This window comes from Zingiber officinale, chromosome 5B (assembly GCF_018446385.1).
Source record: "Zingiber officinale cultivar Zhangliang chromosome 5B, Zo_v1.1, whole genome shotgun sequence".
NCBI classification, from domain to species: Eukaryota; Viridiplantae; Streptophyta; class Magnoliopsida; order Zingiberales; family Zingiberaceae; genus Zingiber; species Zingiber officinale.
The window spans coordinates 104,051,628-104,070,783 of NC_055995.1; the positions used below are offsets into that span (position 1 = coordinate 104,051,628).

At 40.4% G+C, this 19,156-nt stretch overlaps 1 protein-coding gene across 5 annotated transcripts; it reads left to right on the forward strand.

Annotated features, from left to right (window-relative positions):
* The first annotated feature begins 5,298 nt into the window (after window positions 1–5,298).
* LOC121985256 (gamma-tubulin complex component 3-like) lies at window positions 5,299–14,729 on the forward strand. Of its 5 annotated transcripts, none has more exons than XM_042538586.1 (5): window positions 5,299–7,620; window positions 7,704–8,050; window positions 8,158–8,199; window positions 8,307–8,413; window positions 14,300–14,729. In XM_042538586.1, the coding sequence occupies exons 1-2, from the start codon at window positions 5,372–5,374 to the stop codon at window positions 7,957–7,959; spliced, it is 2,505 nt and encodes an 834-aa protein (XP_042394520.1). In that variant the 5' UTR covers window positions 5,299–5,371; the 3' UTR covers window positions 7,960–8,050; window positions 8,158–8,199; window positions 8,307–8,413; window positions 14,300–14,729. The 5 variants fall into 5 exon arrangements, with proteins under 5 accessions (XP_042394520.1, XP_042394521.1, XP_042394519.1 ...); XM_042538587.1 differs by having other exon boundaries at window positions 8,327–8,413; XM_042538585.1 differs by lacking the exon at window positions 8,307–8,413.
* The last annotated feature ends 4,427 nt before the right edge of the window (window positions 14,730–19,156 follow it).

The window sequence follows — 19,156 nt, forward strand, 5'->3', positions numbered from 1 at the left end:
AGCTCACTTTTAATTCTCGCATGGGAGCCGACCTGAAAGGTCGTTGGGCGTGAGAGCAGAGCTCACTTATAACTCGCACTGAGGCGAGAGTCTGGGACAACCGACCTAAAAGGTCGTTGGGCGTGAGCACAGGGCTCACTTTTGATTCTCGCATGGGAGCCGACCTGAAAGGTCGTTGGGCGTGAGAACAGAGCTCACTTATAACTCGCACTGAGGCGAGAGTCTGGGGCAACCGACCTGAAAGGTCGTTGGGCGTGAGAACAGAGCTCACTTTTAACTCGCACTGAGGCGAAAGTCTGGGGCAACCGACCTAAAAAGTCGTTGGGCGTGAGAACAGAGCTCACTTTTAATTCTCGCATGGGAGCCGACCTGAAAGGTCGTTGGGCGTGAGAGCATAACTCACTTATAACTCGCACTGAGGCGAGAGTCTGGGGCAACCGACCTGAAAGGTTGTTGGGCGTGAGAACAGAGCTCACTTTTAATTCTCTCATGGGAACGACCTGAAAGGTTGTTGGGCGTGAGAGCAGAGCTCACTTATAACTCGCACTGAGGCGAGAGTCTGGGCGCTGGTCCGAGACCAGTAATGATACTCCGGTCCGAGACCGGTGGCGATGGCGCTGGTCCGAGACCAGTAATGATACTCCGGTCCGAGACCGGTGGCGATGGCGCTGGTCCGAGACCGGTGGCGATGGCGCTGGTCCGAGACCAGTAATGATACTCCGGTCCGAGACCGGTGGCGATGGCGCTGGTCCGAGACCAGTAATGATACTCCAGTCCGAGACCGGTGTCAAAAACTCGACCCCGAATGGGGGAGATAAGAAATCCAATAAGCTGGTCTGAGACCAATGACAATCGCTCGACCCCGAACGGGGGAGATATGAAATCCGATAAGCTGGTCTAAGACCAGCGAAGACCGCTCAACCCCGAACGGGGGAGGATAAGAAATCCAATAAGCTGATCTGAGACCAATGACAATCGCTCGATCCCGAACGGGGGAGATATGAAATCCAATAAGCTGGTCTGAGACCAATGACAATCGCTCGACCCCGAACGGGGGAGATATGAAATCCGATAAGCTGGTCCAAGACCAGCAAAGACCGCTCAACCTCGAACGAGGGAGGATAAGCCCTGAAGCCCATAGAAGCGAAGCCTGTAGCAATATAAGGGAATAAAGCATTTATCATACTTGATCACGGAGTGGTGTCACCTGACTGATGATCTATCTCGGTCCCTCAACTCCCGAATACCTATGGAGCGAGGGGAGAGGATGATAATATGAACCCTGACCGTCAGAGGGGGTGAAGTCCTTAGCCACACAAGGGAGCAGAGTCTGTAGCAATAGGAATAGAGCACCGTGAATGTGGGGAGCAAAACCTGTAGGCGGAAGATGCTACAAAAACAGGTGAAGGCAGAGCATATACTAATGATAGAGTAAAGTGCCTATGGCAGTAAGAGGGGATTGAGCCCCATGATGAAGGGTGCAAAGCCTGTAGTAGTAAGAGGATGCAGAGCCTTATGGTGAAGGGTGCAGAGCCTATAGCACACCTGATCGAGGAGCTGGGCCCTGGTCTCTGATCGGAGAGTAAGACTCCCAGCCTGTAATCAAAGAGCGAGGCCCGTAGATCCTGATCGGGAAGTGGTATTGCAAGTTTATGATCGGGGAGCTGTGTCCCAAGTGTATGAGTGGGGAGTTGTGCCCCTAGAGTATGAGCGGGGAGCTGGACCCCCAGTGTCCGATCAGAAATTGAAGGCTCTAGTCTTTGATCAAGGAACTAGGCTCTTACTCTTTTATCAGGGAAATATAACAGTTCCTATAATCGTAAAAAGAGAGCAGAGCTCGTAGCGTACCTGATCAGGAAGTCGTGCCAACCAGCTAAGGGTCTGTCTCGGTCCCTTAACTCCCAAATACCCATGGAGTCAGGGAAAAAACATAACCGAAAAACTAACCTGTCAGCCAGCTGAAGCTCCACTCGATCCCTCGACTCCCGAATACCGGTGGAGTGAGGATAAAATATAATATATGCGTCGAAATCCTCCGGAATTGTGATAATGGCAGAGAACCTCCCGACGTCGTCCATCTTCACATTCCGGAATAGGTTGTTGTGTTCCCACAGACGGCGCCAAATTGATCCGGTCCGGAAGCTGAGTCGGATGAACCGCCGGGTGAGGTGGATGGAATGTTGACGAAGTCGCGACGTCCCAGAGGGGGGGTGTGCTGAGATGGCTTCCGTGTTGACCAAGTCTTCAGAAATCCTCTGGTTAATGCTACCTGCAGCCAGTGACCGGGTTAACCCGGCCCCCGATACCCCAATGCTCGAGGCAGATCCAACGAATATATGAGTACAAGACTAAGCCATGAAATAATGAAAATGCATATGGAATATGAACGAGGAACGTACCCTGGCCCAGGGGGGCGCCCTCGGAGGGGACGCGGCTCGAGTTATCGCGACCCGTGAGAGTAGATGAATTTGATCAGGCTGGAGAGCTGGCTCTGACGACGCAAAACCGAACGCGGCATGAAGTCGGAAGACGAGTTGTAGGTCGGGAGATAATAGCGGCACGCAGGCCTGGAACTAATATCGGCACACAAGCCGGGAAATGAGATCAGCACGTAGACCGGGAAACGGGATCAGCACGCAGGCCGGGATATCAAACCGGCACATAGGCCGGGAAACGGGATCGACACGCAGGCCGAGATATCAGATCGGCACGCAGGCCGGGGCACAACATTAGCACACATGCTCGAATACAACATAAACATACAATTTGAAATATAACGACTGCACGACGAACGAAATACGATGATGGCTCGAAAACCAGATCAATGCCGAAAGCGCACAACGGCGTGGATTGGATGCCGGCTGGACGTCGGAACTGTACGGCAGCACGGATCGGAGCATGGCAATAGCTGGGCTGCCAGCGACGTCGTGGATCGGCCGACGGCTGCTGATGGTGTGCTATGGGAAATGGATGAAGGCGGTAACCCGAGCCCACTGCGGTTGCTCAGAGTCGATGGTCGCCGAGCGAAGACGCGGGAGAGGACAACGGAGGGAAGGCAACGCCGAGTCGGTTCCGACGAGGAGAGCGTGAGAGAGAGGGAGAACAGAAGGAAGAGGAGAGGTCGTCGTGCTCGCTTGAGGACTCGTGAGTGCGGCATGGGTGGTCCAGCGAGCAGTGAAGCCAACGGCGGCAGCCTTCTGTGCGTGAGGTGGTGGAGAAGACCTCTATTGGTGTTGACGTCGATGACGCCGGCGACGGGGAAGAAGGAGGTGATGGTGATGACGTGAGGGAGCAAGGAGTTGGCGGCGGAGGAGAAGTAGAACGTCCTGCTGGAAGAAATGGAAGGAGCAGCCGATGACCGGCATCCTCGTCGATGGCAGCGGTGGAAAGGAAGAAGACAACCTCCCTCTTTGCGGCGGCGGCGACATGCGGTGAAGAGAAGGGCGAAGTGGCGACCAACGGCGCCTACCGGTGGGAGGAGGGGGAGAGTTGAGGAGAGGACAGGAGAAACCGGCGTCGGCGGGGAGAGGCCCGCTAGCCCCCTGGCGGCGGAAGCCACCTCACGAGCCCCCCTCCCCCTTCCATGCATGCTACAGTGTCTCCTTAAAGCCCTAGCCTGCCAAAAGACTAAAATATCCTCCTATCTCCACATAATTACCCCTTTGCTACATATCCATATCAGTGGTATACACAGAATGATCATTGTAACTTTTTTTCCTCCCTTTTTGTGTTTGACATTGATAACCTCAAATCATGAGTTGTTTATACCTATTTAGTCAATCTCACATCTATATTAGTACCCACTGATTGTTGTATTCGTTTAATGATGTTGCATTGATTCTAATGTTTACTCACATGGATGTCAATACCCACACAACAAGTACTTTGCAGTATTTGTTTTAGCAATGATAATTTTCATTGCCACACTGCATTTCGCTTGCTACTTTTAACTTATCTCTAGTTTCAAGATTGCTATGGACTGGCTCGAAGTCATCCATTCTAATTTAATGAAAACTAAGAAAAAGACAGGATATTTTAGAGGGGAAATAAAATCATGTTTACTTTAGGAGGAAAAAAATACATGCCAAGTTGATGTTGAGCGCCAATGCTGATGGAGGCAGTGGATCAAAGTCTTGGCGAGGCTTTAATGGGAAGTAGAGGCGAGGGAGGTGCTGTCGGCGTTGTTGATGGAGGTAGCGGTGGATCAAAGCCTTAGCAAAACTTTAATAGGAAGCAAAGACAAGGGTGGTGTCGACGTCGATTTTGGTGTCAGCACCAATGTTGGTGTCAACACCAATGTTGGTGTCGGTGTCGATGATGATGGAGGGGTTGGATGGAGGTGGTGTCGGCGCTGATGCTGGTGTTGGCGCTGGATGGAGGTGGTGTCAGCATTGATGTCGATGGAGGCGTTGGATGAGTGCGCAAGGTGAGAGAGAGGTGGTGTCGGTGTAGTTGGTGATGGAGGCGTTGGGATGAGTATGCAAGGTGAGAGAGAGGTGGTGTCGGTGTCGTTGCTAATGGAAGTACTGGGATAAGCGAGTGAGGCGATAGAGAGGTGTGTTGGCGAATTTGTTGAGGAATTGATTTGATAAGATGAGATTAAGGTTAGATTTGGTATAAAATTTTTTTTGGCCGTAATATAATTAATTTATATGCTGTTAAGCTTTTAATGTGGATTAAAAAAATTATTACCTTTTATAATTCAGATTACATTAATTGTACCAAATAAAATAACCTTATTGTACCAAATAAAATAATTAACCTTAATATAATCATGATTACATTAAAATCTAATTACCTCTCATCAAACATAGCCTTAATAGTTATTATAATAGTACTTTTTATTAAATTTAAATATTTTTAATATAAAAATATTTTTTTTTCAAATTAAAAATTGTTAATATAAAAGTTATGTATGTATAGTATTTTTGATAACTTGAATTAAAAATTTATTTTGATAAGTTTAGTTGGAATAAGAATATTTTAATATGAAAAATCAGGTAGAATGTATTTTTTTTTTGTCTTTTTTTAATATGTTAATTATGACGCCCTTTTAATTTTTACTTATTTTATTCAGTATAGTATTTGATAAATCAATTAGGAAAAGACTATGACATAACGATGATCGCCCTTCTTAGAAACGTAAAACCGACAGTAGCTTCTCTAATCGATTCTAACTATTGGTGGTACGCGTAGGGGTATATTTCTACTGCTCGATCACTTCGCCCTTTTCGAAAAGATTCCTCTCCCCGCCCAAACGAATAAAATGAATGCGTTGAATTAGAAAACTCTAAATAAAAATACAAAACGACACTAATTAAAAAAAAACACATATAAACCCTAGGGCCTCCAGGTGCCTTCGCCGGCGGCCATGGACGATCCCCAAATCCTCGATCTTATCAAGGAGCTCGTCGTTCGCCTCCTCTCTCCTACAGGTTCCCCCTCTCGAATCGCTGCTGATGAGCTGCCCCGCGCTCTCCGTTTCGCCCATCGCTTGCTCTCCAGCTGCATGGCACCTTCCATCGCCCCTGACGAGCTCGCCATGGCCGAGTCTATCAAGCGCCAAATGGCTTCGTCCGGTCGCTCTTCGGAAGCTCTTGCCTTCGCGGACCTCCACACCAAGCTCTCCGCCCGATCCGCCGCCCCCGGCGCAATCCGCAACCGTTGGGCACTCCTATATCTCCTCAAATCTCTCTCTGACTCCCGCCGGCGCGAAACACTTCCTACTTCGCCGGCTAACATCGGCCTCCCTGCTCTCCCACTTGATCCGCAGCCCAGCCACCAATCGCCTACTGCTGCCAAGAAATTTCTACCTCCTTCTGGAGGTATTCTCCTTGTATCCAAAGATCCTGAGAACATTCGCGAGATCGCACTCAGAGAATATGCAGATCTGGTCATGGACGAATCTGAGGCGACTGAGTCTGCCATCGTGAGGGACATCCTCTTTGTTTGCCAGGGGATTGACGGCCGATACGTGAGATTTGACAAGATGGCAAACTGTTATGATTTACCTGAGTCGTTGAAGCTTCCAAGAGCCATGAAAACAATGGTCCGCAAGCTCTGTGAACTTGGATGGCTCTTCAGAAAGGTAAGGGGTTTCATTACTGAAAGTATGAGTTGCTTTCCTGCTGAGGAGATTGGCACTGTTGGTCAGGCTTTCTGCTCCGCTCTTCAGGATGAGCTTTCAGACTATTACAAACTCTTGGCTGTGCTTGAATCCCACTCTTCAAATCCAATTCCAACTCCAGGATCCATTTCTGGAGTGCCAGGTAACTACTTATCTATGCGGCGGCTTCAAGTCTGGCTTGCTGAACCAACTGTGAGGATGAGATTGATGGCAGTTCTGGTCGATGGCTGTCGAGCTCTGAGAGGTGGGGCAATGGCTGGAGCAATACATGAGCAGGCACACCATGGGGATCCTTTAGTGCAGGATTTCATGGGTCGTCTATTGCTGAGGGCATGCTCACCTCTGTTTGAGATGGTCCGGAGTTGGGTTTTGGAGGGTGAATTGGAGGACATGTTCTCTGAGTTCTTCATACAGAGCCAAGCGGTTAAGGCGGAGGCTTTATGGCAAGAAGGCTACCAAATCCAGGCAGCAATGCTGCCTTCTTTTATTTCTCCTTCTTTAGCACAGAGGATCTTGAGGACAGGGAAGTCCATTAACTTCCTCAAAGTTTGCTGTGAAGACACTGGTTGGGCTGCTGCTGCCTCAGAAGCAGCAGCTCATGTTGGGAAAACAACTAGAAGGGGTGGGATTGTATATGGGGAGACAGATGCTTTAGAAGCACTTGTTGTTGAGGCAGCTAAACGGATTGATAGCCACTTGCTGAATGTGATTCATAAGCATTATCGGTTCAAAGATCATTGTCTTGCAATCAAAAGGTATTTACTTCTTGGCCAGGGTGACTTTGTGCAGTACTTGATGGATATTGTTGGTCCAGAGCTCTCTGAGCCAGCCAACACTATAAGCTCATTCCAGTTGGCTGGTTTGCTAGAGACTGCAATCCGTGCATCCAATGCACAGTATGATGATCATGATATTTTAGACCGTCTGAAGGTAAAAATGATGGAGCATAGTGATGGTGATAGAGGATGGGATGTTTTCTCTTTGGAGTATGATGCAAGGGTGCCTCTAGACACAGTATTTACAGCAATTGTCATGAAGAAATACTTGAAAATTTTCAATTTTTTATGGAAACTCAGAAGGGTTGAGCATGCATTGCTTGGGGTATGGAAGATGATGAAGCCAAATTCCATAATTTCTTGTATATTCACCAAAGAAGGTGCATCTGTCAAGACTCAGTTTGTCTCCATTCTTCGAAGATGCCAAGTACTATGGAATGAGATGAATCATTTTGTGACAAACTTTCAATACTATATCATGTTTGAGGTTCTAGAGGTTTCATGGGCACACTTTTCAGAAGAAATGGATGCTGCAAGAGATTTGGATGATCTTCTTGCTGCTCACGATAAGTATCTCAATTCAATTGTTGAGAAGTCTCTTTTGGGGGAACGATCGCTAGGCGTTTTTAAGATCCTCTTTGATCTGTTTGATCTTATTTTGCGTTTTCGAAGCCATGCAGAGAGGTGGTTTGAAAGTATATTTGAACTGCAACAAAGGTAACATTTGAATGTTTTTTCTCATGAAATTGTGAAGAGTCATTATTTTTGTTATTATTAGTATTTGATTTAATATCTTTCAGAGGGAGAGGCAAATCAAGGACAAAAAATAAGGAACATGGTTCTTGGCTTGATGGTGGTAGGAAAGCCATCATGCAACAAGCTGGACAATTTCTTAAGTTAATGAGTGAAGATCTGGACAAAATAGCTAAAGAATATTCAGCGTCACTTGATGCTTTTATTTATCAGTTACCAATGCAACAACATGTTGATTTGAAGTTCCTTCTCTTTCGTTTAGACTTTACTGAATACTACACTCGGCTTTCACCTAGTAAGTAGAGTGCACTGTACCCTGGAAGAAGCAAGTTGTAGCAGAAGTTCGTTGGCATTTTGGAGTGTTGTTTGTTTCAATTTTTATAGGGACATAAAGGTGAATTACTATTGCTTTATACTATAGTACTTTGTTTAAGTTTTAGACTCTTATTAAAATTTTCATTTCAAATGGGATATTTATTATTATTTTTTCTTGGTATGCAGATATCTAGCGTTTTTGCTCCACGGGAATTTAGTGTGTTTAAGGTAAGTTTTTGTCAATGGAGTGTATTTCAATGTGTTCTTGTACATGTGACGTATTTGATGTTTTTTTTCTTGGGATTTATTGAATGATATGAACATTTCTTCTCAAGCTTGTACTTTCTGTTCAAAGGCATGATTCTTTAGTAAAAGATGGAATCTACCTCCTGCTTCACCCTTTACCATCATCTCGCATATTTTCTTTCCAATTGTGGCTCAGGTGTGGACTTCTTGATGCCATTACCTTTATTTGCTGCTTTCTCTGTTCTGTTTTTTTTTAATAAATATTTTATATTATATATTTGATATATTTATATTTATCATTTTTTTTTCTCACTTGAAGTATCATTTTCTGTAACATAGTGGATTGCATTGAAGTACAAACTCATGAAATATATTATTACTCATTTTGTTTTTTTTTTGTGTCAAATATTACCTCAATGATGTTCAAAGTTCGATAAAGCTTAATTTTACCAGTTGACCAATATTATTTCAGATGGGTTTGAGAGTGCTTTTCCAATTTTCAAACACTTGAGGTTCAAACTATGTAAGGTTTTAATAAGATGTTTGATCAACTTATGCTCGGAATCCTTTTACTCGAAGAACTACATCCGTAAAGCTACTTTTTCAATGCAGATAGGAGAGTGCTTTTGGAAAGGTGCTTTCCCAGTAGAGATATTCGGTTTATATGGTCATTGGTGTAGTAGTGTTAGTTCCACATTAATATTTTTAACTCTAAGATTTCTAAATTGAAGGTTTCTCTCTCTCTCTATATATTTATATAGCCTTTTACAACATATGTAATACTATTTTCTTTTCCCAAATTTAACATGCTATCATAGCTATCCTTTTAGTGTTAGAGTTTTCCAAAGAGGCATTCTGCAGAGGTCTCCTATTATCCACTTCTCTTTGTGCATGAGCCTGACTCGTTCCACTCACTTGTTACTTCTGTCCAACCAGACAATAGTCTCTCATTCTCAATCAAGTTCGTGATATCACTAGGAAATCAAATTTTTTGCCTCATGGCTTAGAGACCTTTGTGCGTATGCGGCTCCTAACAACATTAATTTGAGCCTCTTCTAGGCTATGCATCTCTACAAGAAATCTCTAGTTTGAAGAGCATCTATGGCCCATTGATTTTCTCTCCGTCACAAGTTGATCCCTCATGTTGCTTTTGTTGTTCATGAACCTTCACCATTTGCATCCACCAAGAGTTGTTGAACTTTGATTTTCTATGCTTGTAATCTGATTGTATGCTGCCACTCGCTATAATCCCTCTTGCACAAAATAAAATTCATGTGTGAGCCTTTCATGTGAATCTCCTATCTTGTTCTAGAGTCATGAGGCCATCTAGGTGAGCCATCATTATCACTAGCATAAATCCATCTTCCACTATTGGTACTATAGCCACTAACGACAACTAGAAGGCACTGCTCTACTGGGCCCAACTTCTAACTAGATTTGATGCTCTTGAAGCCACCAAATTAATCTATTGTGTTTTCGAGGTCACACTTGTTGGAATTGCTTGTAGAGAGATCTTCATCCGGGCAACTTATTCCACTACATTGATAGTTGTTGCAACTCTCGCTTGCCACTTGTGAGGATCATCACTATCCTTCTTGTAGGATTGCCTTTTCATTGCTGCTCTTTGTTTGACTCGTCTACTCTAGTCTCTCACATGACACAATGGGCTTTTTCACCTTACGCCCTCAGCATTTTCTCTGTTACCATTCACCACACAACTTACTACTTGTTTGTAAATATGCATCCTCTTTTTTCTTCCTCTTGGGTGCCCTGCATCTTATTTGTGAAATTTGCTAAATTTGCTTCAACTCTAGCCATATGAGTGGTCTCCCAAAATTTAGTGGTGACACTAGGATGATAAGATCCAAGTCCTTTTTCTTTTCTCTTATATTTTCTTTTTCTAGGTTTCTTCACAAACCAATAAGCTCTCTTCATCTATATTGTCTGGTAATTGGATTCATGTCCTTTGATGATTGTTCTATAGATTTCTTATTTTGGTTGCATTTTCTTTGTTTCCTCTATCCTTTTTTTGTTAATGTGCTAATTTAAAGTCAAAGACATCGTTTGTTGTGTGCTGATTCGAAGTTGAAGAGACGTTTAGGTGTGTGCTTTATATGAGCTGACTCATGTTTTTACACAATCATGATCTTGGTTTGTGTTATCCTTATATTTATATTAAAACCTTTTATAGTTTATGGACCAAGTTGGATATATAGTATCTATGCTCCAACATGAGAAAGTGCTAGAGATATTAGATTAATAGCGGTTTTGGTGTTCTTGGTTTATCTCACACTAATAATTTAATTTAGATTTTGAGAAAATTTTATTTTGCCCTCATAATTTTCCAACTTTTCAATTTACCCTTATAGTTTAGGATGGTACAATTTATCTTTCATAATTTGCAACATAAAAACTATTGGTGCAATCAAACTCGGATCAAGGTTGACCAAGTTGACTAAGTTTGGATTGACTCGAGCTTGAGTTTCGATGTTTGATTAGTTCAAGTGGGTTAAAGGTTGACTGAAAGTCCAACGAGAAGGTTGGTAAGAGGAAAGTCCAAGTGGGTCAAAGGTTGAATAAACACTTGGTGACTGAAAGTTCAACGGGAAAGTTGACTAGAGGAAAGTCCAATCGAAAGTTCAACGGGAAGGTTGACAAGAGGAAAGTTCAAGTGGGTCAAAGGTTGACAGACACTTGGTGATCGAAAGTCCAACGGGAAGGTTGGCAACAGAAAATCCAAGTGGGTCAAGGTGGATCGAACATTTGGTGAAGAAGCCTTGGCAAGTCAAGGTCTACCAGATGTTAGGCAACGAGAAGTCTCAACAAGTCACGGTGATTGGATGTTGGGCAAAGGAAGTCTTGGTGGGTTGAAATCAATCGGATACTAGGCAAGACACAAATTCAACCTTGAAAAGGTTGAATTTAGAGTTGCCAATTGATTGGTGAGAGGTAGCAATCGATTGGTGAATCCTAAACTCGAATTCAGAGTTAAGGGTTGGGCAATCGATTGTTGTAATCGATTGGCCTAAAGCAATCGATTGAGAGCTTATTTTGAGAGCACAATAAGGTTCGGAATTGATTGACGCAATCGATTGAGACAATCAATTGAAGTAATCGATTGAGACAATCAATTGAAGTAATCGATTGAGGCAATCAATTGGTAGAAGTTTTGCGAGGAAATAGAAGTCTGCCGAATCGATTGACCTAATCGATTGATAGTGCTTTCTCGAGAGAACAAAAAGCTTCAGAATTGATTGAGACAATTGATTGGAAGCCAATAATCGATTGGTATGACTCACTAATTGATTGGTTAAGCCAAAAAGAGCCGTTCTGCAGGTTTGAATGGTCGAATTTGACATGACAATTAATTGTGGTAAGGCCAATTGATTGGGAGACGTCTGTTAGCCTGAAAGCAATCCTAGAAAAGGGGGTTTCATGGAGATTTCAAGCTGCCATTTCTTGAGAGGTTAGAGGTGAAGTGCTGCTGTATTTCTAACCATCAAGAGGCCACCCAAAGCAACAAGCAAGCATTCAAAGCAAAGATCTCATATGTAAAATTTGTTTACTTTCATTTGCTTGTGTATTTTGTCCTTCTTGTTGTATTCTTGTGCTCAAGCTTGTAAGAGGTTTCTCCACCTCCAGAAAGTTTCCGTGAAAGAGGAAGTTCTTAGTGGAAGTGAGCGAGGAGTGGACTCTTTGATTAATCACTTTAAGGAGGTGGATACCAAGTAAAATCAAAATGTAGTGCATGTGGTATCCAAGTTGATTGAAGTTTCTTCTGCGCATTCAATGAGGAACACAAAGCGAAGCCGAGAAGCGATTGAAGCTATTCACCCTCCTATAGCTCGCACGAGTCCTAACAAAAACAAAATACCCTTGACCTTAATGTTGTGTATTCTCCCATGCAAATAATGATTCTCCATTGCATAAACGGCATCTGGGACAATAAGCTTGGGGTACTTTTAAAAAGTTAAAATTTAAATGGTTAAATTAATAGATACAATAAGATTAGAGTTTTGTTTAATAGAAATCTTGTTCCTTTATCTAGCGTCTTGCATTTTCATCCTATGATAAGTGAGGTGCTTACAACGTTTGCGATAGTCAATTGAATATGCAGCAAAAAGTACCAACAGTCAAATCATATGATAATAAGAAGAAAAATGAGAAAAAAGAAGAGATAAGACAATTCTTGTAGATATACCTTGGTGTGGGGAACAAAGCCTTTGTTAGATTAGCATGCTGAGCAATTCAATAAATGAATATAAGGTGAATCATAATTTTTTTCTTCCAAATTTGTGTTAAACTTGTGGATGAATACCGTCATCTTTGTTATGGTATTTTACTTTTGTTTTGCAAATTAAGGAGAATAAATTGTAATATTCTAAATTGTGAAGGACAATGATAAAGTAGACAAGCTATAGGTGGCAAAATGAAATTCTTAGGTTTTCTATATTGAGTTCTACATATACAGTTTATGTAGTTGATGCCTTACAACATATGCAACACATATTCTCTTAGGTTGTCATATGCATGTTTATCAATTTATTATTTAATATGTTAATAACATTTGATTCATATTTAAAAAGTAAAATAATAATTTATTGACTAATTTACATTGTAAAATGATAATAATAATTGTAAAATGACTATTTCACACACTGCACTTTACCACAAGGTGCATTTTCTAAATGCACTTGTGAAGTGCAAATGTATTGCCAAACTTAACCCCTCATCCTGCAGATTTTTGTTTACAAGACCTCCCATTATGTCTACAATGAATCAGGACTATTTATTCCAGTTACCAATGCTCCTATTTTTGTTTATCCTTTTGATTTCAATTTTGAAGAGCTTTCCTGTTCTTATTTATCCTTATAATGTGAAAGAGAGTCCTGCTATACATTTCAATTTGACATTTTCAGTTTCTCATTAGTTAAAAAACATACAATATTTCATAAATGATAATTGGATCACAATGGTTATGATATGCGTAGATAGTCTTACTAAAAGGAAGGCAAAAGCTTATTATTGTTAATTATATTTTTACATTTATGTGTGAATATACAAATAATAAATGCTGAGGTTCCAGGCAGTTGATAGATATGTTACCTGCACAATATGAACCTAGGTTTTCTAAAATTTGGAGTTTCAGAAATACTTGGTATCTTCATTGAGGTATTATGACTACTCTTCTTGCAAGATGGCTTTTGGACTTGTATGCTTTGCTCTGCTGTAATGAAAAATCTTCCTCCAATTCATGCCGTATTTTAGGGCTGAACCTTTTCTACAAAGGTATCATGCATTGGTTTTAAACTTCAATTTTTTTTTCTAGAATTGGCTGATAAATTGTTGGAAGTGTCATTTTGCTATAGATTGACGGAGTTCATTTGAAAATCTAACTTTTAGAGCGATCAGGTAGTTTTTTCTTAATCATTCTTAAGCTTAAAAGGTAAGAATTTTCATGATTGATTTGTTTGCTCGTGCAAAAATTGGACCAGGCAGCGGTACAAGCAAAGTCATTGGTGAGACCATCAGTCAGTGTTTGATGTTTCATCAGAATTTTCAATTAAATATTATATGAGAATTTTAAATGCATAAAAAAATGAAAAATTCAAGAATATTTTGACACTTGGATAAAGCAACTGAGGTGCTAATTAAAAGATCCAAAGGCCATTTATTATGTAATAGCTGATTGATTCTAAAGGATTGTAATATCTTAGCCTGTGAGCACTAAAATGGGAAAGGATATTTAGCTATGTTTTTAGATATTCAAAGATGCTCAAGGTGAGATTGGACAGGTATTGGTTTTGACTTGGATTCATTTCAGTATATGTTTCTGATAGTTTGATCTAATACCCAAAATTAACAGGCTAGGTCTTGAAGTCTGTCTTCCTTTCAGATTGTTTGGTATGAGTGAATAACTATTTTTGCTAGTTGGTTGATAAGCTTGTGCTCTTAGATTCACCATCGTTTAGTATGCTAATATGCTAAAAGCTTGCCAATATATGCTGTGCTTGCTTCCTTATTTAATGTTAGTGTTGTGTTGCACAAGATTTATTTAATCAGTATGGCTCGTGCAAACCAGGTGACACATGCAGAAATTATGCAAGTTCCTGAACTACTAGTGTAGAGAAGCTTTCTCTTGGACTTTTTAAAAATCAATTTCTTTCAATCATTTTTGATTCTCTGGCACTTGCATCTTGAGAGCCTCATTATGAGCCAAAAAGTGGCCATTGATATTGGAGTACCGAGAGGAATGAAAGAAAAGAAAAATAGCAGATTGGGGCGCCACACTTTGGATGAGCTTAATGAAAAAGAGTGGCCATGCCAAACAACTATGTATTGAGCCTCTCCGCTATCATTGGGAAGGTTACACTATCCACCAGAGGTTAGAATGGTGGCATTGTTAATGGGGATAAAATATATATCATGAAGCCATTTGGGAAAGACATGTTTTATGTAATTATTGTACTAAATTGATTAATTCATAATCTGATGATTATTGGAATTATTTATATTACCTACTATATGGATGGATCACTGTGTAGGTTGCCCATGATTTTGAGTACTATGTTGAACTGATCAAATTTTCTTGAAGTTCTGGTTCGACATCAGGTAACAAAGGATTCAAGGCTATTTGAAGCAAACGGATCTTATTTTCTGTGCATTGGCAGAGTTTCCCACACTTTGTTTACTATAACTTTTATTAAACAATGTTTCTGCATGTCTATCTTTGGCTATGTTGTGTCTCGGGTTGAAGCTATATCAAGTGGACTTGTTTATTCTTGTGCACATTGTTTTTTTCCAATGGCTAAATATTTTGATGTGCTTAGGTGCTAGGCTCCTTCTTTAGGAAAAATCATTATAATAGATTTGTTATCCGTTTGGGTTTTGCATCAATTTCTGCTAAGTGTTTGTATATTTAATTAGAGAAATAATTTTAGAAAAAAAACAATACTAAAGCAATCCTAATTCTTAAATTATCCTTACGCATTTCTTATTCTATTTTAAGGAATAATGGCTTCTCTCATATTTTTATTAATATATACTTTTATTTTATTCAATTTTTAAAGGAGGGATGCCCTGCTGGTTTAAATTGAATCATATCAAAGTTTTATGCTAAAGGTGATTAAAAAGAAGATGCCTGATAGAGCTGAAGTAGAGAGCAGAGGTGTAAGTGAAGATGCAGAGGTTTGTTGACAAGGTGGATACTGAAGTAGAGGTATAGTTTGACCTGCACAACATGATCTGTTCTATGTATGCTAGAGCAAATGTCAAAGAGCGTTAAAAGTTATCTTAAATTACAAAGGGTGTAATGAATAGTAAAGGGTGAAAAAGTGAGAGGTAGATGAGATTCCTCGATACTTGAATATTTATAGCTATAAGGTTGAGAGATATCGATGGAGACTTTAGCTATGATCTTTAAAAAAATAAGGAACCATTTAGTCATTTCCATTATTATTTTTGACTTGATAACCATTAATCTTGTTGCGATTAATGTTTTTCAAATGTTATTGCTCATTAATTTTGAAAATGAGGAATTATGGGTCACGTGGCCAATTATGGTACAAGTTGTATGGGTGACTTGAAGATGGGCCAAGGATACGACCTACCATGTTTGAAGCAGAGAGCTCAAGGAACTGAGCTCGGAGAGCTTAGAGAGATGAGCTCAGACGGGAGAGCTCATGGAATTGAGCTTGGAGATTTTGGAGAGCTAAGCTTGGAGGGGAGATCTTGGGGAGCTAAGTTGGGAGGGAAGAGCTCGAGGTACTAAGCTCATCCTCAGCTTGGACGATGTTGTCTACTCGTAAGACTCCAGAGAGGTGCCAACATACCAACTTGGTCCTAGAGGTTGATCCTCCAATGTGTCGACATGTCGACTTGGTCCGAGAAGTTGACCCTTAGAGGTGACAACGTTCCAACCTGATCCGAAAGGTCAACCTTTTAGCTCGAGATCTAAGTGATATGCTGATTTACAGTAGGTATGTATGGTCTGCTAATTTAGAGTAGGCAAGTATGGTCTGTTGACCTGAAGTGAGATTGTTATCATATGGTATTAAAAAGGTTAAAGTAGCAGGTGAATGAGATAATCTTGTGATAAAAGATGATTCGTTTGTCCCTAGCATTTTTATTAATCTGTCTTTAGGTTAATATGAAGGAAGTAAATCATGGATGGTTACTAACCATTAGTGCAGATGATAAGACATGGGAGGAGACATGATCAGACACGCTGAGTTTTGATCTCAAGACCTCATATGACAACACTCCATACTTTAACTACCATACTGCCTTGAGGAGACGGTGGGTCAAACATATGAGTTGAGTGGGGAGGCTAGAAGAGCCAATGGAAAAACTGATGGTGATGGAGCACCACATTGAATCTAAGTTTTGATGTAATGAGTAAGTTTAAAGTTAATTTAGTTGAGATCTAATAAAGTTATGTTAAGTGTGCAGGTATATGTTATTTGTCAGTTAGTAAAGTTTTAATTGGGAACCAAACATTAACTAAGGGCTAATGAGACTAGACAACTTAAGTCTTGATTGGGAATCTAAGTCCTAGCAGGGCTAGGTGGTACAAATTTTGGTCGGGAATCAAGCAAGCAAAACTTAGTTGGGAATTAGGTGGATCAAGTTCAAGTGGAGTCAGTTAAGATCTAAAGTCAAGTCCAAGTGAAGTTAGATAGGAATTGAATATGGGAAACTCACACTTGATGGGTAGCTGAACATCTAGTTAAGATAAGTACGAGTAACTTTAATTTACTATATCATACTCATTAAGTGTAACGAATGTAGGGAAGCATTTTTTTGACGGTACCGAATGATTGAAAGGAAGTTTGAGTGATTGACTGGGATAACCTTCGACTGACAGAGTCAGTTCTAGATGACTAGAGTGAGGAGGGGAGCGATCATAGATGACTTCTAGGCAACTGGTAGTGACGAGATTTTATGATCCGGGTGATTCGGTCAAGATGGGATTTGACCAAGCTCCAAGCGACCGAAGGATGTCTAGTCGACCAAAGATCGCGGATGATATTATCTATTAGATAGAATTGTTCATTCAATATCAAATGGTCAAGTTTGATGGAGTGGTCTTGATGTTTTTAACAAGGAGTTTAAGTTAGGTTAATATTGTGTTTACTAATTTATTTATCAAATTTATAAGTCTAAAAGACTTGAGAGATTACTGCTAATGTAGTGGTTGAAAAGTTAGACTAGATCAAGATGAATTAATACTTAGCTGATAAATAAATTTAACAAGTTTTGACATATCATGAAGTCTAATATGTATCAATAGAGGAACCATAATCAAAGTTGACAGACAGAGAAGTCTAAGAGCATCCACAATTGTTGTACCTTTTGGAGAACTCCTTCACTATCACATCCGCATCATATCAAAAATAAAAAACCTCACATATCTTTCCACTATCAAAAAATCTTTCAACAACTCTTTCACGGATCCCATACTTTTTAAACCTTCACACCATATATATCTCTTTCCTAAATAAAAAAACATCTCTAATATTATATTTAAATTAAAAAACTTATTTTAATTAAAAAATTTAAAAAAGGTGAAGGAGCGGTTTCATATGTATGAAGCCGCTCCTTGCCAAATGGGGACGAAATTCGGGATGGTTAACCCTAATTAGAGTTTTCAAATGCCCAAGTGATCTAGCGTGCTTGTACGAGGTTGTGGCAAGGTTTCTCCACCCATAAGGAGCTACGCGAGCTAGCCGAAAGTTCTCCGAAGAATCATCCACCGACGGATCGGGATCGTCTACCTTACGCATAGCCGTAGAGTAGGAGCTTTATCTCCGAACCACGTTAAATCAATGTGTTAGGTTTGTTTTCTATTGCTAGTATTTGTTTTTGTATTCCGCTGTGCGTACTAACCATTGTAGGAAGTGACGTTTTGGGTGACACGCTATTCACCCCCCTCTAGCGGGCGTCAAGGTCCCAATAGTTTGGTCCATCAATCGATTTTTCCTAAAATCGACTTTAAAAAAAAGGAAGCAAATCAGTCGACTGATTTAAAACATCAATCGACTGATTTGCTTAAAATTCAGCATTTTGGTACAGAACAAAATCGATTCGATTGATCAAAAATATTAGTCGACTGATAGGGGTAAAATGAAAAATAGGTACATAATTTAGTAATTTTGAAACTACCCTATGCTATTTAGTAATTTTGAAAACTTATCTACGTGGTTCGGTAAAAAGTCAAAAATTATAATCTTGAACACTATAACCTAAGAGGAAAGGCTGAATTCTAGAGAGAAAATCTTATTGACTCAAACTCATTATAACTCAACTCCTAAATCCTAAAATCTTGAACCTTAAATACATATAATATACCCCCAAACAATAAATAACAAAACCTTATGGGTCATCATAGTCGCACGCCGTATGGTCCACAACATAGCAAACTCGTGTGTGTGTGTATATATATATATATATATACACATGAGTTTGCTATGTATATATATACCCGACTTGAGGCACCTCCAATGCATTTGAGGTGCTTTGCCAATTTTTTTTTAAATAGGGTTGAGGCGCCTAGATCAAATCCAGGCGTCTTAATTCATTTTTTTTAAATCAAAATTTCCTTAAAGATGAACACTATACCCCATGAACATCTAAAATTTTTAATCTTGAACACTATAACCAAAGAGGGAAGTCTGAACCCTAGAGAGAAAATCTCATTAGCTTAAACGCATTATAACCCAACCCCTAAATCCTAAAATCTTAAATCCTAAATCCATAGAATATATCCTGTGAGCATTTAAAATTTTTAATCTTGAACACTATAACCAAAGAAGGAAGCTTAAACCCTAGAGGGAAAATCTTATTGGCTCAAACCCATTATAACCCAACTCCTAAAATCTTGAACCCTAAATACATATAATATACCTCAAAAATAAACAAAAAAAAAAAATTTAGGTGG